This window comes from Camelus bactrianus, chromosome 4 (assembly GCF_048773025.1).
Source record: "Camelus bactrianus isolate YW-2024 breed Bactrian camel chromosome 4, ASM4877302v1, whole genome shotgun sequence".
Classification (NCBI taxonomy): Eukaryota; Metazoa; Chordata; class Mammalia; order Artiodactyla; family Camelidae; genus Camelus; species Camelus bactrianus.
In genome coordinates, this window is record NC_133542.1 from 77,326,510 (window position 1) to 77,348,987 (window position 22,478).

The following is a 22,478-nucleotide window of genomic DNA, read 5'->3' on the forward strand; positions in this document are numbered from 1 at the left end:
GTTGGGCAACCAGGAGCAGGCCTGGTATGGCACCTGGCCCAGCCCAGGGAGCAGCAGGCCCTGCTCACCTCCAGACGTTCACATAGCTGGATGCATCCAGCCTGCCTTTTACATCTGAGTTCTCGGAGCATCAAGGTTTCAAGATTCCGCAGCTTGAACGATGGTCCGTTGTACGGATGGACCGCATTCCATCCACACACGGTAATGGACTGGAGCGTGGTCCCCCCTCCGGTGTCACATGCAGGTCTTAGTGTGGACAGCGGTGCCTCCCCTGGAAACTGCTGGAGGAGCACCCACCCCGTTATCTCCCAGAGTGGTGGCACCCCCTGCCTCTCCCCCTGGGGCACGATCTTTCATTTACGCCTTCATTGGACCACCTACTCCCTTGTCTTCCCCATGTGGTTGCTAGAATCTTAGTTCCGTCTCATCTCTTCAATGCACAAAATAATTACCTAAAAACACCCAGTAGAGGTCACAGCTTCGTGTGTGCTGTTTGACCTAAGCTGACCTGTGTCCGTGGAGGTTCCTCGTCTGGAGAAAGGATACTGCCTTCCTGTGACTGTGGGTGTCTTTATTTTACCCTTGCTTCTGATACTGATTATCTGGGTTTAGAATTCTGGGTTGATGGTTTTTTACCCCAGCACTTTGAATCTGCAGATCCAGTGTCATCTGGGCCTGTTGCAGATGAAACGTCTGCTGCTAGTTTGTTACCCTTCTTACGAGTAAAATGTGTTTTCTCCCTAAGAGCTTTTAAATATTATTACAGAGTAGAACTGGTTTACGATGTTCTTGGGGTGCAGCTCTGAGTTTTAACACGTATAGGTTGACATCAGCACTGCCCTGACCAGAACACGGCATCTCCACCATCTGTCTAGATGCTGTCCCTTTGGTCCCCCACCTATGACCCCATGGTGACAACCTGTTCTCCGTCACTGCAGTTCTGTCTTTCCAAGGACGTTGTACAGATGGAGTCGTAGTGTGAAACCTCTGAGACTGGCTTCTTCCGCTCAGCCGAACGCCTCTGGGGTCCAACGTGATGTCACCAGAATTCTGGTCCTCCTCGGCTGCGCGGCATCCCATGGTGCGGACAGGCCACGGGCAGTCCGTCTGCACACCTGCTGGAGGGTAGCAAGGACTTCCCAGGCGTCTGCAGGTGCAATCAGAGCCGCTGTGAGACTCAGCTCTGTTGTCGCCGGGCCTGGGCTCGCTTGCCTTCCCCGCGGGCTGCTGGCTCATGCAGTCAGTGTAGTTTAAAGGCATAAGAACCTGTGGTCTGAATGTGTGCGCATCTTCCAAATTCACGTGCTGAAACCTAACCCCCAAGGGGATGGCGGATGGAGGGGAGGCCTTCGGGAGGTGACGAGATTGTGAGGGCAGAGCCTCGGGATGGGGCGAGTACCCCCAAAGCGGGGCCGCAGAAGCCCCTTTCTTCCCCACAGGGACCTGGTGCCTAGTCTGCAACCCTACCAGGCCGGCTCCCGCTCGCAGCCTCAGTTCTCAGTTCAGCCTCCAGAACTGCGAGGAAGAAATGTCTGTTGTTTGTAAGCCACTAGGTCTGTGGCGTTTTGTTATGCAGCTTGAGCTGGCTGAGGCAACAGCTGCACCCTCCCGTTCTCACCAGTGCAAGTCTTGGTCCCAGTTGCTCCCATGTCCGTGAGCACATGCTGCCGTCTGGGTTTTATTTGCACTGGTTCTGATCTGCGTTTCCTTGATGTCTAATGATGGTGAACATCTTTGGTGAAATGTCTGTGTCTTTTACTCATTTTTAAGTCTTTTTTTTATGAAGTCCTGTTTTACCAACTTTTTCTAACACAGATTATGCTTTTAGTGTCATGTCTGAGAGTTCTTTGCCTAACACCAGATTACGACGGGTTTCCAGGGTGTCTCACAGAAGTGTGCACTGTTTTACATTTATGCTTCGATCTATGCCACATTTTGAGTTGGTTCTTGTGTAAGGTGCGAGGTTTAAGTCTGGGTTCACATTTCTTGCATGTGGATGAGTACCTGTTGTAGGACCACACCTTCCATTGTAGCCTCTCTTTCCTCTTGCCTTGTTTCTGTACATCTGTACAGAAATGCTAAGTCACCGCATTTGTGTGGTCTGTCATTCCATTAATCTGTGCACCTGTTCCTTTTCCAGCACCACTCTGTCTTGAGGAGTATGTGTTACAGGATCAACTCAATTGGTGTGATTCCTCCAACTTTATTCTTGCCTTTCAGAATTGTTTCAGCTGTTTTTGTTTCTTTGCCAATAGGTATAAATTTTAGAATCATCTTATCAGAATCTATGTAAAAAGAAAACTTGCTAGGATTTTGGTTGGAACTGCATTGACTCTGTAGATGAATTTAGGGAAAATTGACACAATGTTGAGTCTTCCAATCCCAGAACATAATTGGTCTCCATTTAGATCTCTGGATTCTTTTGTAAATCATCACTTTGTAGGACTCGACACACGTGTCCTACACATGTTTCGTTAGGTTTAGACCGAAGCATTTCTTTTTCGAGCTACTGTCAAGTGGGGTTGTTTTTTAAATTTTGGCTTCCAATCATGTGTTCCTATTGTTTAGAAACACAATTGACTTTTGTGTGCTGTCTTTATATCCTGCATGGTTGAAAACGCACTGTTTCTGGAAGGTGGTTGGATTTATGTGTATAGATTTGGGGGCATTTTATGCATCAACAATCTGATTATCTGTGAAGGGGCAGTTTCATTTCCTTTTTCCCAGTCCCTGTGCCTTTCATTCCTCTCATCTGCCTTTTCCCTCTGGCTCACCCCTCCTCCCAGCCTGAACAGGTGAGACCGAGGTCCCGCCTTGTTCGCGGGCTTGGGGAAGGCATCCTCTTCCACCACTGAGTACAATGCTACCTATAGATTTTTTGTCAGTGGCATTTATCAGGTTGAGTAAGTTCCTTCTACTCCTTGTTTGCTGAGTTTTTATCATGACCAGATGCTCTCCCACCTGCGTTTACTGCATCAGGTGACATGTCCAAGTGGCTTTTCTCCTATGCTGTTTCTGCTGTTGATAAGCTGGCTGCACTGATCGAGCTCCAAATATTGAACCAGCCTTGCATTCCTGGGGTAGACCCCGCTTGGGTGTGGTGTGCTGTTCATTTTGCACATTGCTGATTTGGTTTAGTAGCATCTTGTGGAGCACGTCACAGCTCTGTCTGTGAGGGGTATTTGTCTATATTTCTTTTTTGTAGCCTTTGCCTGGCTTTGGTGTGGGGGTTATGCTGGTCTTAAATAAAAGGAGTCTGGAAGTGTTGACATGTTTGCTGAGGCTTGTTTTGTGACACAGGCTGTGGCGGATGTCCCACGTGAACTTGAAAAGAACGTGTATTCTGTTGCCAAGCGGACTGTGAACGCGCCAGTTAGATTCAGCTGGTTGGTAACTGTTGTGGGTTGAACCGTATGCCCCCCACCCTAAAAGGATATGTTGAAGTCCTACCTCACAGTTACTCAGACCATGAGTTTAATTTGGAAACAGGGTCCTTACAGAGGTCATCAAGTTAAAATGAGGTCATTAGGGGGTGTCCTAAAAAGGGGAAGTGTAGACACAGACATGCCCTGAGGGAAGATGATGTGAGGAGACTCGGGGAGGGGACGGCCCTGTGGAGACAAGTCAAGGAGCACCAAAGATTGCCAGCAAACCACCAGAGTCTGGGGAGAGACAAGGAAGGGTCTCGCCCTGGAAAGTGTGGCCCTGCCAGCACCCTCACCTTGGACTTCCGGCCTCCAAACTATGAAACGAGAAATCCTGCTGTGTTCAGCTCCCAGTCAGTGGTGCTTCGTTGCGGCAGCCGTGGACACCAACACGGAGGGTGTCAGTTCCTGTGCATCCTGAGGCCTGTTCGTCTGCTGGGTTCATCTCCCGCTGAGAGAGGAGCGCTTAGTCTCCGCCTGCACCGTGGACGTGTCTCATTCCTCCTCTCGGTTCTGCCGCTGTCCGCTTCGTGTGATTGAGGCCCTGTAGCGAGGCGCACAGACAATGAGGCTGGTTCTCTCTTCCTGGGGAGGGTGCCCTTGTGCCATCGCGTGGTGCCCCTCTTTGCACAGGGAGAAACTTCCTGAAATGTGCTTTGACATCAACATGGCCAGTCCTGCTGGTTCTTACTGGTGCTTTTGTGGCGTAAGGTTCCCCACCCTTTACTCTTAACCAACCTGTGTTACATTGGAGTCAGTTTCCGATGGCATGGTTGGACTGCACGGGTTGTTTTGTTTTGTTTTGCTTTACTTTGACAATAACAGAACTATTGATATGCTGGATGTAATTTTACCATTTTGTGTTTGTTTTCTGTTGGTTCCGTCTCTGGTTTTGTTCCTCCATTTCCTGCCTATAATGTTGTAGAATTATTTGAATGTTTTTTAGTATTCAATTTTAGTCTATCTGTTGTGCCTCTGACTCTGCAGTTTTGGTGGTTGTCCTAAGGGTCATAGCATACTCCGTTTTTGACAGTTGACTTGGAACGAGTATTCTTCTCTTAACTGGGACGTAGAGACCTTCCACCCCTGGACCCCTTCTTGCCCCCCCATGTCGCTGTGCGTGCTGTCAGCGTCACCAGACGATGTCGTAGCCGACTTCCCCTCAGCCGCAGACACATCCAAAGGACGGAGTCCATTAACCGTCTGTGCCGCGGTTCCCTCATGGCGACGTTCAGCGTTTTCTCCTGACACCATTTCCTTCCTGTCAGAAGAGCCTGCACTGGCAGTTCTACTAAAGCAGGTGGTTTTCACTGAACACAGAATTCTGGGCTGACAGCCTGTCCTGTTCCCCGGCGTTTAAAACATCTTGTGCTGCTTCCTGTGGCCTCCATGGCTGCTGATGAGAAGCCTGCGGTCGCCCACGCCGCTGCTCCCTTGGGGCCTAGGTGTGATTTCTCACTGCTTCGTGACTCTTCGTCTCAGTGTTCAGCAGTTTGGCGCGACGTGTCTGGGTGTGGGTGTCTTTGGGTTTGTCCTGTGTTAGGTTTGCTTGGCTTCTTAAACCTGTAGGTTTATGTCTTTCACTGTATTTGGAGAAGTTTTCAGCCATTATTTCTTCAAAGCTCTTCCTCCTCTCCAGCTCCAGTGACACAAACGTTAGAACTTTACTTTTGTCCCACAGGTCCTCGCGGCACTGATTTTTTCTTTAGATATCCGTTTTTCTCTTGGTACTGGTTGGAGAATTTCAGTTGTTCCATCTTTAGTCAAGTTCACTGACTCCTCTGAGGTCTCCATTCTGCTACTGAGTCAATTAGTGAGTTTTAAGTTTTGGTTATTTTAATTTTTGTTTCTTTGCTGAGATGTTTACATCTTAAAATCCATTGCAAAGTGTGTGTGATTGCCTGTCCCAGCAGTGTGTAATGGCTACCAGAGTCTCAGACAACCTGGCGGCCCTCGGCACCTGCTCAGCGTCCTTTCTCTGGAGCTGGACTTTTCAGTTCTTTGCGTGCTAGTTAAGTACCTGTGGGGTATATTCTGCAGCTCTGAGTGTGACTTCATCAGATCTGGGTCTGGTTGAAATCCTGTGGAGAAGATTGATGCCTTTGCTTCACAGGCCCTGGGTCTGGTTAGGCTCAGGCCCACGTTCACTGCCATCTGTGGGCCGGACCGAGTGTCAGCCCAGGCCCCAGAGCTGTGCCCTGCATGTGCATGGCCCAGTTCCCAGGCTGGGACTCAGATGCTGCTCTGCAGAGGCTCTCAGAGCCTGGGGTCTGACCTGCAGCCCGAGGGGAATCCTGGGTGCTCATGACCACTTTGTGGGCTGTTCCCCAGGCTGCTGCCTCTGGTCTAGGTGCCGGCATTGCGTCTGGGCCTCAGCCCGAGGCCTGGCTCTTGCTACCCTCCTCTGTGTTGCGCCCGTCCTTGGTCCGGTCACACCTGGGTCCATGCAGCAGGAGAGCCGAGAGCAAAGGGACAGGGGCTCTTGGACTCACAGCAGTCCCGCACAGCAAGCAAGGCTCCTGTGCGTCCCCGCAGCCCCAGGGGATCAGCTGGCACTAAAGAACGGGGCAGAACAAAGCTGGGGCCCTTCCTCACTCGCTCAGCTTCACGAGGCTGCTCCCGGGTGCTCACTTCCATGCTGACGGCTGCACTGGGCTCAGCCCAGGTACCGGGGTGAGTGCCTGCAGGAGGTGCCGCCTCTGCTGCCACTCCTGACCCACCTGCTGCAGCGCCCTTCGCCTCTGCCCTTTGGCTACACCATGGGAGGCATGGAGCCCCGTGTCTGCTCCACCTCACCTGCACCCCGAGCCCCCGCTCAGAGCTCTGAGGCTTCTCGGTCTCCATGTTGGGAAGCAGGCTCACATCCGCACTGAGCGTGTGGTTCCCCTCCTCGGTCAGACCTCAGCACACGCGTTCTGGGGTCTGTCTTCACACACTCAGGCCCGCGTCCACACATCTGCCTGCTCCCCCTCCTTCCTCCTGCCCGTTTCCGACAACGTATCTGCTTCTTCCTCCCTTCTGCTTCCCCGTTGTCACATGAGGCAGGTCTGGGCCAGCCCTCTCCCCGTGCATGCAGCTAATTTTGATCACTCTACATGTTCTCCGTTGGTTCCTTTTTAATTTTTCAATTTCTACGTGTTCTTGATTCCTGTTCCCCTGATTTTGTTTTAGAGACTTCTGTAGGTTTCCTCGTTGGCTTTACAGACACATCTTAAGTCTCTTCCAGAAATCGTGCTACCTTGCAGCTCTTCCGGAGCACGGTTGCACCTGGGGGCTTGCTGGCTCCTGTCCATGGTTCCAGGCGTGTCCTGGGCAGAGTGCTCCAGCTCCACTGCTGTTGCGCCCCCAGCTTCCCCCTTTCCCTGTTCTCACCTATCTGCTGGTTCTAAGACAAACCCAGGGGCCTGGGGCTCCAGCCTCGGTGTGTGGCCTGTGCTGGTGGCCAGCTTCTCTGGGCACTTTGCCCTCCTGTCCTCACCGGGTGGACACAGCCCCTCCTGCTTCCCCCACCTGGCCCCTCCCGGCCCGCTGCTTGTTGCCTAGACTTGCCAGGTTGAGTGTCCCTTTGTGTCCCCCTGCTGGCAGGGTGTGCACGGTGTGGCGGACGTGCTCAGGGGCCTCTGCACTCGGGTCCTCTTCTCCTCAGAGGCGGTGGGAGCAGCAGCTGGGAACACACTCGAGTCAGGACAGCTCCAGCGCGGCCTCGGGCATCCCGCCTCCTGTCTAGCAGGCAGGATGAGAGCCCACGGGCCCTCCCTGCACAGAGACTGGACGGCCATGTGCTGTTGCCAACTGTTTATTCAGACCCTGAATACGTGACCAGTGACATGCATGTCCCCTGGGCCCACTGTAGCCTGCCCTGCACCTCGACCCTGCTTGCTGGACAGTTCCCAGAGGAGGGAACCTGGGCCGCCTGGGCCACATTTGGCCCAGCAAACACCACCAGGGCCCTGCGGGGCGGCTGGGCATGTCATACTGGAACATGTCATACTGACCGTCCCGGGCCCGGGCCCAGGCCCAGGGGAAGGGAGTGGGTGAAGGGCAGAGGCCCCCAGTGTCTTGTGCGCCCCAAGCCAGCCAGGAGACAGCCTGGCTGCCCAGCACGAGCATCACAGCGGTGGGAGAGGGTATGCATGTGCGAGCGTGGCGGGGGCCGGGCCGTCCCCTCCCTGCGGCCCTGCTAAACCCCCCTTCCTAAGGCATTACTGCTGCAAGTTTCTCTGCCCCCCAGTGTGGTTGGGGCAGCAGCCCAGAGCCCGGCAAAGGGCCACGGGCCTCTGTCGTGTCCTCGGTGGGTCCCAGTGCCCCTCAGCGCCGCTGGCTGGCAAACCAGGAGAAGAAGGGGCGTGGGCGGGGGCGCCGGGCCTGATGGACACGCACAGCGCGCGGTGAGCGCCAGGCCTTGATGGTGGCATCGTCGCTGGCTGTCAGCAGGAGCTCCTGCTCCTGGGGGCTGAAGACCACCGAGTTGACCACATCCTGGTGCCGCAGCTTGGCCAGGCAGATGTTGTAGTGGCGGTCCCAGATGTAGCCGTGCCGGTCCTCCGCCCCACTGCAGGACAGCCTGGGATGAGCCCCGCCAGGCACCCTGAGGCCCACCCCTCCCCCGCCCCGCCCGGACCTGGCCACGAAGTCCCTGCTGACGTCCAGGAAGATGAAGAAGCACTCGTCGTTGGGTGTGTAGGCGCGGTGGGCACGCAAGGCCCGCTTCACCTCCCGCATGGTCTTGAGGTCGAACACCAGCAGGTCGATCTCCTCCGCAATGGGCGGCGGCTGCATGGGGTCAGCCACCACCGAGCCGCTGGGCCAGGCACGGCTGTTCACATACAGGTACCTGCGAGGGGCACGCCGCTCAGTACGCACCCCTGGACACCCCGCCCGGGACTCTGCTGGGGGCCCACCTGTTGTCGGGGGACAGGCCCATGCCGATGATGTGTCCGTGCACGTCAATGACGTGGTCCAGCGCATCGAAGAAGGCGTCGGAGCCCCGCCCCTCACCTAGCACAGGTCCCGCCGTGGTCATCTGGTGCGGCAGGATCTGCTTGATGCCTGCAGGACAGCCGGGGAAGGCGGCCCTCAGCCCAGGCAGAACCTGGGTGCCTGGGGGCACTGCCTGCCCTGTGGGCCCCGGACCCAGGAAGCTGAACCAGGGCTGGGCCTCTGCCCATAAACTGCCAGCACCCCTGCCCAGGGCAGCCTCACCCCGGGGCCCCTCACCGATCTGGTGCGGCGAGTAGGTGAGGCAGCCAGTGGTGAAGATGAGAAGTTTGTTTCTGGCGTCGGCTGTGCTGGGCTCAGGGGGCTTGGTGCGGCCCTGGGCCAGCAGCTCTGCCACCTTAGTCTCCAGCATGCGCTCCGACAGCTGGGGCTGTGCCCGGCCCTCCAGGAGGCCGTCCAGGAGGCGCCGCAAGCCCTTGGCGCCGGCTGGGCCTGGGCTGGCCTCCTCCTCTTCACCGTCACTGCCCAGGTCGAAGACGCGGCCCGGGGCATTGTCAGGGGCGCCGGCGTCCAGCAGGAGGTCAGGGCTGTCGAAGCGGCTGCAGTCGGCCACCATGACGGTGCGGATGGTGCTGGCATTGAGGTTCTGGATCTTGAAGAGCCGCTTCACCACGTTCACGTTCTCAGACTCCACGTCCTGGAGTGGGGAGCGCAGGGGTGGGAATGGGCTAGGTAGGGGATGGGTGGGTGGGGGCTGTCGCGACCGAAGGGCCCGCCCATGCGCACCTGGAAGGCGTTGTTGAGCCAGAGCACCGAGCAGGACGTGATGTCCCCAATGCGGTGCAGGTTGCCCGAGATCAAGCTGGTGTCGGTGAGCCAACAGCCGAACACGTCGTAGGGCTTGTTGCGCACGCGAGACAGCAGGGCGAAGGTGTCTGGCGGGAGCAGCTAGATGCGGCAGGGTTGTCTGCGCGGAGGGGTGGGACCAGGGCGTGGCCGGGGTGGGAGGAGCAGAGACGGGAGAGGGTGGGACCGGGAGGGGCGGGGCCTTCCCGGAGGGCCACCCCGCCCCAGGCCCCCTCTCACCTAGGCTGATGACTGCGATCTCGCCAGAGGAGGAGTTGTGGGGCCCTAGGAACACCCCCGATGCCAGCAGCAGCGAGTCGTCCTGGTTGAACTGGGAGAACTGGGTGTAGCTCCAGTTGTAGGGCCTCATGTCTGCGCTGTGCAGCAGCGAGATCGTCAGGTCGTTGTTCCAGATCTGCGTGGAGGGGCCGAGTCAGGGGGCACCTGGGCCCCTCTCCTGGCCGGCTCAGCCAAGCCGGTGCCCAGAAACCGCCATCGGGCGGGGGCTTCTTGTCCCTGGCTGTCACCCCTGGCCTGGCCTCTCTCCCCACCGGGTCGGGCTGCCCTCACCTTCACAGTACAGTCCTTGGAGCAGGAAGCGAATTGGTAGCCCGAGTGGGAGAAGCTGAGGTGCAGGACCTGGTCAGTGTGCTCCCTGAGAGTCTGCACCTCCACGCACGGCACCGTGTCGTAGAGCCGCCGGAACTCCTCGTACCAGGACGTGGCCGCTGTTGGGGGGGGGGTCACCCTGATGCCTTGACAGAGAGGGGGCCAGCCCTGCCCCTCAGCCTCCCTACCAGGCCCTGGCTTGGAAGCCCGGTCTGGCTATCCCAGACCAGCGTGAGGACCAATGGGCTTCGGGGCCGAGTGCAAGTGCTGACCTGGGTGTCGGGGCACGTCGCGGGCCACCTGGTAGTAGCGGTAGAACTGCTCCCTCCACAAGAACTCGTCCCGGGACACGGCCTGCCATTGGCGGCACACCAGACCAGCGGCCAGCACGTCAGCTGGGCCCAAGCTCAGGAAGATCTGGTAAACGAGGCTGTCGGGGAGCAGGGGCGTGCCCCCCTCGTCCATCGTGACATTCTGCCCAGGCGGTCCTGAAACGCATGCACGGTCCCCTTAGCCACCAGTCAGACCAGAGAGGACACTGGCCTCTAGACCCACAGAAAGATGCAGGGGCCAGAGGTGAGCTGAGGCCTCCCAGGGGGGCTCCTCCCACCCCACCAACTGCCCTGCTGGGAATTCCACTGGACTGAGCATGTGCGGCGGACCAGCTGGCACTACCCGTCTGGCCAAGGATCCAAGAGCTTCACCAAGGCCCCCTGGACAGCCGTGCTCCTCAGACCCCACACTCCTGAGCACCCCTGCAAGGCCCAGTGATTCCCTGGAATAGGCAGCAGACACCTCTCAGAACTCCCAGACCTCCTCTGGCCTGAGATGGAGCATGCGGCAGAACACTGGGGACCCCAGACCCACCCTCACCCCAAAAGACCCTTCCCCCAGGGGGACAGGCTCTCTGAGTGAGGCCCTCTGACCTCCCCCAACAGGGTCCTAGGGAGACATCTGGCAGCCAGGGCTGGTGACCGCTCCGAGGTCAAGAAACGAAGGGTCAGTGACCCCCCGCGCACCCTGTCACTCTGACCTTGCTGTCCCAGGCTTCGGAGCTGTCAGCATGGGACAGAGGTCCTTCCGAGAAGAGACTTGGGGCTGGCAGGACGAGGGCCAGCCCGCCCGCCCTAGAAGCCACCAGGGACACCAGCCGGTCCTGGTCGGCCCTGTGGCCTAGGGGATCCCGGCCAGGCAGGCAGGGGGCCAGCGCAGCCACAGCCAGGAGAGCTGGGGGCGGGGCTGGAGCGGGACCGCCCAGCGCCCCCTCCCACCCTCCTTCCGAGGGGCTGCCGGGGGCGGGGCCTCGGCTCAGCTCCCCCTGTCCCGGCGCCGACTGCCTCTGCGACTCATTCATTAGTCGAGGGCGCGGCTGGGGTCGAAGGCCGAGGGGCTGGGCCGGCCGGGCCGGGGATGGGGCCGGGTGACGACGCTTCCCGGGGCCGGGGTGCCGGGGTCCGAACACAGCCCGTGACGACGCTCCCCAGGCCAGGCCCACTCACCGCGGCCGCCTCCGCCCCGCTCCGCTGCCCCCGCCCCGGCGCCCGGGCTCGGCCCGCAGACCCGCTTCCGCCCCCGGTCGCCGCTCCGGCCGCCGCGTCTCTATGATGGAGGCCGCCAGGCCAACGCCACGAGCCCCGGGGCATCGATCGCTGCGGAGGGCCGAGCCCGGCAGCCCGAGTCAGCTGTTACTGCGCCTGCGCTTCAGGCGCCGCGACCCAGGCGGCGCTTCTTAGTGCGCCTGTGCGTGCTCGGTCTCACCCGGAACAGCGCCCCTGGCGGCCGGGAGAGGCGGCGGCCGGCGCCCGGGCCCGTGGGCGGGGCTTACGGGCGAGGCTCATGAGCTCGGTTAGGGTTAGGGTTAGGGTCAGACGCGGCTCAAGACCCGGCTCGGGCAGTTCCCAGTGTTGCGCTCTGAGCAAATGGCTTGAAGAACTCGGGTTCTTCGCTATGAGGATAAGACCAGTTCCTACCTCAAGGGGCTGTTTGCAGTTGAGGGGAAATAACCGTGCAAAGGGATGAGCTCCAGCCACAGTGGAAGTCAGGTGGGACTTGTGGAAGCAGAGCCAGAGGACAGCTCGGACTTTGTACACAGGACGTGGCGTCAGGGCCCTGCCGGGAGGTGCTGGATCAAGGGTGAGGCTGAGTTCATGAGGAGGCGGGGTGGGGTGGGGGGGGACCCTGGCCCAGGGCACGGGTTTGGGGAGGGGGAAGGACAGTCATAGACTTCCTGGGCTGGGCTGGTGGGTGGCACCAGACAGTGGACTCTGACCTGGGACTTGACCATTCTGCCCTGAGCCTCCCCCAATCCTGTCACTGTTGCTGCCGTCGCCATGCTGGCTGCCAGGACTGCAACCCTCTTGACTCTGCTCCTGGCCACCAGCTCCCTGGGCCAGAGGGCTCAGAGACCCCCTAGGCCCCCCTCCTCCATCAGCACCATTCAGCCCAAGGCCAACTTCAATGCTCAGCAGGTAGAGTTGGGAGGAGGTGGGGGGTCGGAGCTTTGCAGCCCCCATCCCCACCTGCTCTCATGGCCTGTCCTCCAGTTTGCAGGGACGTGGCTCCTTGTGGCCGTGGCCTCCTCGTGTCGTTTTCTGCAGGAGCAGGGCCACCGGGCTGAGGCCACCACACTGCACGTGGCTCCTCAGGGTGCAGCCATGGCCGTCAGCACCTTCCGAAAGCTGTGAGTCCCGGCACGGACCCTGACCCCACCCAGCCCCCGACTCCCGTCTCAGTCCCTTGCCCCACCCCAGCCCTTAGCCCTGCCCCCGTTGTGGTCTGGACCAGTGTCCCAAGAGGTCCTGCCCAGTTTGGGGACCCCAAGCCTGCCGTGCCTCCTCCCAACCCCCACCTCTCCCAGGGATGGGATTTGCTGGCAGGTGCGTCAGCTCTACGGAGACACAGGGCTCCCAGGTCGCTTTCTGCTCCAAGGTGAGGAGGCAAGACCAGCCGGGGATGAGGGTGCGGGGCTGGGGAAGGGGCTGACGTGGCTGACCCAGCTCCGCCTAGCCCGAGGGGCCCGAGGGGCGGTGGACGTGGTCGTCGGGGAGACGGACTACGGGTCCTTCGCCATCCTGTACCTGGAGCGGGCACGGCAGCTGTCGGTGAAGCTGTATGGTACGTCCACGCAGGAACCGGGCCTGCACACACCCAGGGCCACCCAGGTGGAGCTGGGCAAGCCCAGCTGGACACACGGCCCCTCCTCCGACTTCCCCTGCCTGAGATGGGGACAGAGAGGGGACCGGGAGGGGCGGGGGTCACAGCCCCAGGCACACAGCCCAGCGCCCAGAGGGCCCTGCCCCCACCAGCCAGCAGGTGCCAGGAGCCCTGTGTTCCGCAGCCCGCTCGCTCCCCGTAAGGGATTCAGTCCTGAGCATGTTTGAGCAGCGGGTCCAGGGGGCCAACCTGACCGAGGACCACATCCTGTTCTTCCCCAAGTACGGTGAGTGTCCCGGCCCCTGGTGGTCTGCCTTGCCCCCTCGTGTCTCGCCTCTGCCACTTCTGACCCCTGCCCCGGCCCCCAGGTTTCTGTGAGGCTGCTGACCAGTTCCACACCCTGGATGGTGAGTGGGCAGCGCCGGCTGGGTGGCGAGGTGAGGGGCGGGCACCCTGCGGCTCCCTCACTAGCTGAGTCTCATCTCTGCTGCAGAAGTGAGGAGGTGAGGCCGGGCAGCAGCCACGCCCCGAGAGAGAGCCAAGATTCTGGAGGTGGGGGCACCCACTGCCCCCCTCTCTGAGCGGGGGACTCTCCCATCTGCCCCCAAAGCTGCCCCTCACCCCTGCCAGGAGCTCAGGGCGCTGCCTTCATTAAACACCATTAGCCTTGGGCCCTGACTTCTTACTGTGCTGGACCCCGCCAGGGCCGCTGCTCACCCAGTCATCTCCTGGACACGTGGGGCTGCTTCCCCGGTGGCCCAGGAGGGGCAGCGGCTCATTCTCCTGGACAGGAGCCCTCCAGGGAGGTAGGCAGGGTAGAGCCTAGAGTGTCTGGTGCCCTGCCCTGCTGGGCCCCGGTGTCCCCTCTTCCATCGACCCTGCCCCCCCAACCCTGGTGTCCCCTCCTCCGTCGGCCCCTCACTATGGCCGCCCCTGCCCTTCTCTGCTCCCTGACTCTGAACACCCCTGCCCTGCTGGCCTCTCTGGGCTGCCCTGAGCTGGCCCAGACCTGAGTGCACCCCTGTCCAGACACTCTGGCCTTTTCTGGAAGGATGTGTGGCCCCCCACAGAGGTCCTTCTGGCCTCCTACTGACCCCTGAGCTCCTCCCTCCTGGGAGGCAGGAGCCCTGTGGCCTGAGGCAGGATGGGCCGCTAGGGAGGGGCAGGCGATTTCAAGGGGGCAGGCAGGGAGACCCCCCTCCCAGTTCCTGGACTCGGTGCCTGGGTCTGGGGCGAGCTGGCAGGAGGGTGGGAGGCTGAGCTGCCCCTCACAGCCGCCCCAGGGGCTGGCGGGGCCAGACAGCATGGGACTGGCCTGGGAGCAGGACTGACCCCTGCCCCGCGCTGAGTCCATTCCTGGCATTGGGCAGCCGGGTGCCCCTAGGGGAGATCATGAGGGCAGGCAGGCCACAAAGAGAGGTGGGGGGTCTGTACCCCAACCTGAGGAAGCAGGCCTGCCTATCTCACCTGCCACGATTGGGGTGAGCACAGGGGCTCTGGGTGCACAGGGGAGGGACCCCTGAACAGACTGAGTGCCCCTCAGGAGCCCACAGCCAGCATCTGTCCTAGGTCATCAGCCAGGAGGGACCACAAGATGATCTCTGATCTGTAGAGACTTTTCTGGAATGACGGAGCTCCAAGGCCCAGGGAGAGGCAGGCAGGGGCTGGAAATGAGGGAAGGGGTCCTCACCTGCCAAAGGCGGCCTGGAGGGGTCCCTCCAAGTGACTCCAGACTGTCAAGAGGAGGTGTGGGCTTGGGGACAGGGACACTCCCCCAGGCAGACTGGGTGGCCCTTCCACACACCAAGGTCCCAGCCAATTTGCCTGTCCCTGGCCAAGGGTCCCCCTAGGGTAGAGAAAAGGCCAGAGGGTCAGATCTACCACTGCAAACACCTGAAGGCTGAGAGTCAGCGGCCCAGGGGCGGGAGCACAGAACAGATCACTCTGGGGGCCAACTGTACCCCTCTCTCCAGAGTCCCCCCAGGGGCTCCCACAGGCAGGGACAGCTGCCGGAGACTGTGGGGAGGGAAGTGCTCTGGCATCCTGTCCCCTACTGGTGAGAGCCCGTCCAGACGCACCTCCCCGGGTTGAGCAGCTGAGGGCGTCCGAGGTCCTCCAATCCCTCGGGAGCCTGCTGGGCCTGTGCCCTGACAGGTCCAAGGACCCCACCACCGTTCCCAGGGGGAGGCTGGCTTTCTCTCCCCCGCCAGCCTCCCCCGCCCCTGCCCGCCCAGGCCTGAACCGAGAATCAGGCCCACATGGTGGCTGCCAGTTGGCCAACCAGCAGTGTCCCCTGGGGCACTGCGGGTGACCGTGCCTGGCACACTGCTTGCAGGAGCACTGTGTGCACACCCCTCCCCACGCCAGCCTCCCTCCAGAGAACTTGGGGGAGGGGGAGGGCAAATGGCGGCCCCCAGGCTGGGGCCAGAATAGGGCTGGAGGGTCAGGGAGCTGGTAACTGGCTGGGCCAAAGCTCGGTCTGGGAAATGGCCCCAGGCCACCCCGTCTGGGGACCCTAGCTCAGCGTCCATCTGATGAGTGTTCCTGAAGTGCCCCACTGCACGCCAGGTCCTGGGCATACGGATGGGCAGTTCTCTTCCCTGGGGGCCTGAAGTCCAGGCCTTGCCACTCTGACCTCTGGTGAGGCTGAGGGGGCACCAGGGCTGGACCCCCACCCCAGCCCCCATTTTGTCCCCTCCAGCAGCTTCCCCCCTGGGCTAGGGGGAGGACCAGGCCACCCCAGGTGATGATAACAGAGCAGAGGGGACCACTGCCTGGTCCCTGGAGACCAGGGTCAGAGGCCCCTGGTCCCCCCTGCCTGCCCACCTGCCCTCCTCATCCACTGACCCAGTCCAGACTGGAAGGAGCCCACAGTGAGTAGGGACCGCTCCTGACACCCTACTGGGCTGTGCCCACCCAGTGTCCCTCAGCACTGGACTCCCAGAAGGGCAGAGAGGTTGGGCTCTGGGAAGCAGGGAAGGCAGGGACCCCACAGAGCAGAGCTGGAGGCCACAGGGCACTTGCGTCTCACGGGCCGGGCTGAGAGCTGACGGTGCCCCAGAGAGCCCCCCGCACGCCTGGCCCCGTGCCTCCTGGGCAGAAACGAGGCCTCTGTTCTGCGGTGTGGGTGGTTTCAGGCCGCGGGCGAGGCTCGTCAGATCCCCACTCTCGGGGCCTCTGGGGAAGCAGGGTCTGTCCAGCAGGGCCGAGTGGCCACAGAGCAGCCCCGCCTGCCCTCCCAGGCCTCCCAGTCGGCTCCTTACCCGGGTGGGGGGCGGCGGGTACGGAGTGCTACCATCATGATGTGTTTTATTTGCACATAAACGTTTAATGAGCCCTAGATGAGTTTTCAAAAACTAGGTGAAACAGTTGTAGCTCTAGGTGAGTCGTTTTTATGGAAAAATGTACTAATTGATTTTTGCCTTTTAATTATAATAGGTGGTTTTTAATACTTTAGAAGAAAACATGCCTTTAAAAATCTATGGAAGGTCCTACTCTGCTGGGCCCACACCAGGGTGGAAGCACTGGGGCTGGTGGAGCAGGGGAGGGAGCAGGGGGCCGGGGTGGGGAGCCCAGGCCTAGGGCACCTGATGTCCAACATAGGGCGTCCCTGGCCTCCACTGCTGCATGCACTTTGTGCCAAGGCCTGTGCTGACCAGGGAAGGCCAGGTCGTCACGGGGCCCTGGCAGGGTGGGGGTACTTGGGGAGGGGCCGCTGTCCCATGCTGACACTCTGAGCTCCAAACTTCCCCAGAGCACCCTGTGGACAAGGCAGTGTCGGGAAGGCAGCAGCCTCCAGCCAGGCTGGTGCACCCCAGCCCGGGTGTCCCGGCACAGAGGGCTGGTTTCGGTGGGTCCTTGGAAGGGTTTAGGGTCAGGCGGGGATCGCTGGGGTGGGGTTGGTGCCTGCAGCGGGGAGGTGGAGGCCAGGCACTCGGAGGTCTGGGAGGGAGCTGCTGCCCCAGCTTCTGCCCGAGACTAAGGGGTCTTTTTGGAAGGTCATGGAAAACCACCCAGATGTTTGCAGCTTCTCCCCCAGGGAGTTCAAGGAATGGGGATTGGCTCCCCAGACCCCCACCCAGGCTGGACAAGCCCCCCAAGCCGCCCCAGGCCCAGGGCGGGGGGAGGTGGCCGAGGACACACTCCCTGGTCAGGTGCAGGCCCTTCCCGCTGTTGTGGGGCCCACGCACACGCCCGGCGGCCCGAGGGAGGGCAGGCTGTGCTCTTTCCTCCGGGGTGGCTGGGGCGGGCCACATGCCCAGAGCATGCCCCCCTCCTCCCCGACTGCCCTCCAGCCCCTAGGACCAGCGTGTGGGTGCCCACCCCCTCTAGGCTGGGCTTCCCTGGCCCTTGCCCTCCCCCTGGCATGACTGCGGAACCCCTGACCCAGCTCTTCCCCCAACTTGGTTTTGGAGGTGTGCAGAACAGCGTGGGGGCTGGCAGGTCCAGGCTCTGCACTGTGTTCCCATAGCACGAACGCCGCGGCCCTGACCCCTGGGGACTGGGATAGGTCGTGCTTCCTGTTGCGCCAGGAGCATCCTGTTCTGCATGCACAGTGGCAGGGGTGCAGCGGGGGTAGGGCTGGGTGGGGGAGGCGCTGCCAGCCTCAGACCCCCAGGAAGGGGGCCAGTGGGGTGCAGAGCTGGTGGGGGGTCTCAGAAATCAGAGTGCAAGGCTCAGGGACCTCCCTGGGGGCTGCTGGACCCCCTCCCCAGGCTGAGACCCAGAGGCCCCCAGCTTTGATGGGCTGGATCTGAGGTGGGCCCCGCCCCTGCCTAGCCCAGTCCCAGGCCCTCTGCGCCCACCTCTCCTGCCTGCCCTGAGGCAGAGGGTGAAGGGGGCCCGCCTCCGGTGGGGGGTGCCTGCCAGGCAGGCACATAAAGAGATGAGTCTGAGCCAGCAGCACCGGCGGCCACTTCTCTTGCCTCTGTCCTGGCTGGGATGGGGCCCTGGTGTGCCCTGTGGGTGCTGCTGGCCCTGCTGAGAGACCTGAGGGGCCTGACCGCGGACCAGGCACTCAGCAGCTCAGTCCTGCAGAGCTTCCAAGCAGCTCAGGTCAGGAGCTGGTCGGGAGGGGGGTGCAGCTGGCCGGGGTCCAAGTGCAGGGAGAGAGGAGGACCATGCCCGCCAGGGGAGTCCAGCCTAGCCAGTCCTGCTCTCGGCACCCCTACCCTGACCTCCAACAGAAGGGGACCCTAGAGAGACCTTCCAGGGCCCGCCACTCCCTCTGTAATCCCTGCCAGTCCCTGTGAGGTGGGGACATCTCAGTCCCTCTGCACACATGGGAACCTGAGGCTCAGAGCAGCCAGCCATGGGCCAGGATCACCACCCCCTGCCAGACCCAAGGCGTCCTGCCCACGGGAGCGGGGTGGGCCCAGCCGGAGCCGTTGCCTGGGGAGGGGCCCTGGGGGCTCCTGGGCTCCACCACCCCCAGCCTCCTGCAGTTCCAGGGGCTGTGGTTCGTTCTCGGCCTGGCAGGCAGCACCCACAGGACTGTGGACAGGTCCCTGCTGAGCCCTTTCACAGCAACGTTCGAGCTGCGTGAAGACAGCCGCCTTGAAGTGTCGTACGCCATGATCCGGTGAGTGAGGGCGCTGGGCCTGTGCCCCTAGAAGCCAATGGCTCTGTGACTCGGGCCCACCCTGGGTCTAGGCCACATTCTCCCCAGGCCTTCCTCCTAATGTGACTTCCAGCATGGGCTGCTAATGACCCAGTCCAGCTCTGGGGGTGTACACAAACAAGGGCAGGCACTTACTAGATTACAGACTCGGAAGAGCCCGCGGGCTAATGGATTTCAGGTACAGCTGGATCCAGGAGCTCAACGCTGTGATCCAGGCCCCATCACCCCCTCTTTCTCCTTCTCTTAGCTTGGCCTGCCCTAGATTTCTGTTCGAGCAGGTTCTCACCTCACAGGGGTAAGACAGTGGCTGACCCTGCTGTCCTTCTCAGGGTCCCAATTCCAGAAAAGAGGGAACATCCAAGCCGGCCGGCTGGTGGTATCTGATTGGCTCTTCTTGAGCCGTGTGCTGCTCCAGGACCATCTGGGGTGACAGGCGCTCTGGTGGGCTGGCTGGGATGCCCCGTTGAGGGGAAGTGGGGAGCCTTGATGGGCAACTCTGGGAGCCCCTGGAGGGCGGTGCAGCCCTCCTGGGGGGAGCTGATGCTGCGAGGGCCCCTCCCCTGGCAGCCCCTCCTGCAGGCTCCGTGGCCTTGCTTGCTCACTTGCCAGAGACCCCTTTGCTTAGGGCTGTTTGGTTCCAAGTAGCATGAAACCGTAAGCCTAAGCAAGGCGGTCTGTCCGCCAGGGGCAGCTCCTGAGGCCAAGAATGGGACTCAGTGCAGCCTCTGAGGGACAGCACCCAGCCCCTGCGCTGGCCCGCCGCCGGCCCTCAGAGCCTCGTGTGGGCTCAGCCGCGGCGGACCCCCGCCTGGGCGTCTCGGAGGCTGATTAGGTGGGGAGAGAGGGACCCGGGGCAGAAGCAGCCTCGGAAGCCTTGTGGGCAGCCCCAGTGCTCCCCCACCGGCAGGCCAGGCGGCGTGGCCCAGTTGCTTCTCAGGCAAGTGCATTCACCTGGCCCTTCACTGGGGACTGAGGAGAGGGAGGGAGGGAGGGAGGCCAGGCCCAGCTCCGCCCTCTCGCTCCCCCACCCTGCCCGAAGCCCAGGGCTGCTGGCTGGGGTGCTGGCCCCCAGCTCTCCTTCAGGGCCCCTTGCCGCCCAGAAGTCTGCTTCTCCTCCGAGCACACTTCAGGTCCTGCTCCAGGCTAGGGAGTGGTCCACAGGGTGGGGGGGCTGGACTGAGGCTGCACAGGGGAGAGCTCGCCCCCAACTCTTCCAGGAGGGGGCGGTCCAGACACCTGACAGACCAGGGCGGAGACACCCCTCCAGGGAGAGGCAAAGTCCCCAGCCGGCCAGGCCCTGCTCAGGGCTCAAGACCAGGGGCTCCCCTGGTGAGCCGGCCTGGGCAGCCCCTGTGAAAGGGGACGACGCTGGTGGCCCAGCCAGGCTCTGGAACCTTCCTCCTCTGCCTCTCCCCCACCCCGACAGGGGCCGTCGCTGTGTGACCTGGTCTTATGTACTGATTTCGGGGACCCAGCCTGGGAAGTTCTCAGTGGACAACAGCGGAGGTGAGGCGGCGGGCAGAGGGGAGGACAGCCTGGGGGTGCTGGTGGGAGGACCCTGACTCTGTGGCCCTGACGCCCCCAGTGCCCGGGGGAGACCCAGAGGAGGTCCAGGTGTACGACACCGACTACACCACGTTTGCCCTAGTGCTCTCCAGGAGACAGTCCGGTGACCAGGGGATCCTCAGGATCTACCTGCTGTGTGAGCCCCTCGCCCTGCAGCCATGGTGGAGAAGGGGGGTGAAGGAGGGGGGCACCTCAGGGCAGGGGCCACCCGCCACTCACTACCCACCCTAGTGGCTGAAGGCCACGCCTTGTTCCTTGGGCCCCAGGCAGGATGTGGGCCATACAGACTGAGGTGCTAGACAAATTCGTCTGCCTGGTCAGAGCGCAGGGCCTCTCGGATAACAACATTGTCTTCCCGGACTTGACAGGTAGCCGGCTCCCGGGGTGCGCTGGGGGCCTGGACTGAAAGTGGGCGTCTGCCCTTGGGCCCCCGAAGCCCTGCGGTGGCCCTGTGGTGGGGGGGCCACAACCTGCACTCGAGGTCACATGTGGGGTCCCAGCACCCCCAAGTGTTCAGCCTGAGCCCGAACTAGGCTACATGACTCCTTGGTCTTCCCCCCACCACCCAGGCCCCAACCTAGGCCACCCCCTCCTCACTCCAGGAGCATTTCCCACTGTGTTTCTTGCCTCTGGCCCTTTGCACGTGCACAAGAACAGGCACATCCACTGACAGGCATGTGCACAAAACACGTACAGATGCACACACAGAGACGTGCAGAGCCTACACACAAGCATATGCCACGCACACACGCGTGTGCACAGGGAGAGAGGCACTCCGGCGCACACAGGCTCCCAAGCATGCACACTGCACACCCATGGTGCCCAGGTCTGCAGTGAGTCTGGGGACCCGAGGTGGTGGTGGGGCGCTTCCTGAGGAGCCCAGGCTGGGGGCAGGACAGCGCCCTGGGGTGCATGTCCCTCAGCCCCACCCTTCCCCTTCCCCTTCCCCTGACGGGACTGCAGGCTTCCTTCCTCCCTCCCTCCTGCCCCTCCTCCTCTTCGTGTGTGTGTGTGTGTGTGTGTGTGTGTGTGTGTGTGTGTGTGTGTGTGTGTCTCAGTCTCCCTTCTGGCTCCGCCCCCTCTCTCCCTCCAACCCCACCCCTCCGTCCTGAGGCTCTGTCTCTCCCCGCAGACTGGTCACTCCACCCAGATGCCTGTTGAAGGATGAGGTGCTTCCTCCCCCAGCCAGGTGCTGCCTCACTGTCCCGTGTGAAATAAACACGCCGGGTTGGGATCCAGGAGTATGAACAACAGTACTCGTGGGGTGGGCGAGCGGCGCAGGTGGGGACCCTCGGCTCCAGGGGCCAGGACTGCCTCTGGGCACCCACGCCCGTCCCCAGCCCGCCAGTGCCGGCCTCACACCCGCTGGGGCTGCACATGCGAGCGGGTGTCTCTGCATGTTGTGCGGAGCTGCACCAGGTCGTGCCCAGAGCAACCCCTCACCCTCCCCGACCCCCTGCTGGGTGACTCCGCAGACCCTGGGGCCCCGGCACACAGGGAGGACCCCACGCAGGTGCCCCAGCCTGGGGAGGGGGGAGGGGCTTCCTGCCAGTGGGGATGTGGGGACAAGTGGCCCACGTCTGACCCCCCCCCCCCGGCTGTAAGGGCGCTTCAGGAGCAGAGAGCTACAAGCCGGGACACTGCGTCCAAGCACGCACGGACTGCAGCCTACCTGCCCTCCCCTCCTGAGCCTCCCAGACCCCAGGGAGGAGCAGGGAGCACCCAGAGCCCCCGTGGAAATGGCCTCACCAGAGGGCAGAGGGCCTCCAGGGAGACCCCTGCTTGGTGCCTGACCTTCACCTCCAGGAATCTACCCTCCAGAGGTGTCCGGGGCAGGGGCTGTTTAAAACCCCTCAGAAGACAGACCTCCCCGTGTCCCCTTGGCGGTGGAGCCTGGTTCCACAGGCACGTCGCCTGGGCAGGTTGGGCCAGAAACCAGGCAGATCCTGGAACGGGAAGCTGGCCCCGCCGGCCCCAACAGAATCACCCCAGCGACAGACCCGAGGGGCGCCAGGCGCGGCCCCTGCCGCCTTCAGGCCACGAGCTAGCGTGTCCGAGCCCCCAGGGCACAGGCTGCCGAGGCACGGGTTGCGTGGCCGTCGCCCTGTCTCATGCTCCGAGTGGCGCCTGTCACAGAGGAGGCTGTGGACACCAACCCGTGGATAACTGCAGGGGATGCATGGTAGAATGGACGGGTGGCTGTAGGGGGACGGAAGGGTGGAGGTAGGGGTGAAGGTGTCTTGACCTAAGGAGCGTGTGGTTAGGGGTCCTTCCTGCCTGCACGAGCCAGGGATTGGCCACTCTGCTGCGGGGGCCGGCAG

At 61.8% G+C, this 22,478-nt stretch overlaps 2 protein-coding genes across 16 annotated transcripts; one reads left to right on the top strand and one right to left on the bottom strand.

Moving 5' to 3' along the window:
* Positions 1–7,205: 7,205 nt before the first annotated feature.
* Positions 7,206–11,891, bottom strand: FBXW5 (F-box and WD repeat domain containing 5). 4 transcript variants are annotated; one of them, XM_045516296.2, is made up of 9 exons: positions 11,789–11,891; positions 10,091–10,306; positions 9,780–9,937; positions 9,450–9,624; positions 9,150–9,298; positions 8,643–9,060; positions 8,327–8,474; positions 8,047–8,259; positions 7,206–7,977 (listed from the first exon to the last, which is right to left on the bottom strand). In XM_045516296.2, exons 2-9 carry the CDS (start codon positions 10,281–10,283, stop codon positions 7,734–7,736), a joined length of 1,698 nt encoding a protein of 565 aa, XP_045372252.1. In that variant the 5' UTR covers positions 10,284–10,306; positions 11,789–11,891; the 3' UTR covers positions 7,206–7,733. The 4 variants fall into 4 exon arrangements, with proteins under 4 accessions (XP_045372252.1, XP_074218793.1, XP_010952774.1 ...); XM_074362692.1 differs by lacking the exon at positions 11,789–11,891 and adding an exon at positions 11,318–11,459; XM_010954472.3 differs by lacking the exon at positions 11,789–11,891 and adding an exon at positions 10,852–11,226.
* LOC105068596 (complement component C8 gamma chain) lies at positions 11,634–21,391 on the top strand. Of its 12 annotated transcripts, none has more exons than XM_010954473.3 (12): positions 11,768–11,951; positions 12,114–12,286; positions 12,362–12,498; positions 12,676–12,746; positions 12,825–12,932; positions 13,156–13,257; positions 13,340–13,378; positions 18,450–18,552; positions 20,018–20,097; positions 20,177–20,293; positions 20,424–20,525; positions 21,290–21,391. In XM_010954473.3, the coding sequence occupies exons 1-12, from the start codon at positions 11,834–11,836 to the stop codon at positions 21,316–21,318; spliced, it is 1,179 nt and encodes a 392-aa protein (XP_010952775.3). In that variant the 5' UTR covers positions 11,768–11,833; the 3' UTR covers positions 21,319–21,391. The 12 variants fall into 12 exon arrangements, 8 of the variants coding, with proteins under 8 accessions (XP_045372255.2, XP_045372254.2, XP_010952775.3 ...); XR_012506657.1 differs by having other exon boundaries at positions 11,772–11,951; positions 20,428–20,525; XR_012506658.1 differs by having other exon boundaries at positions 11,774–11,951; positions 20,240–20,293; positions 20,428–20,525.
* The last annotated feature ends 1,087 nt before the right edge of the window (positions 21,392–22,478 follow it).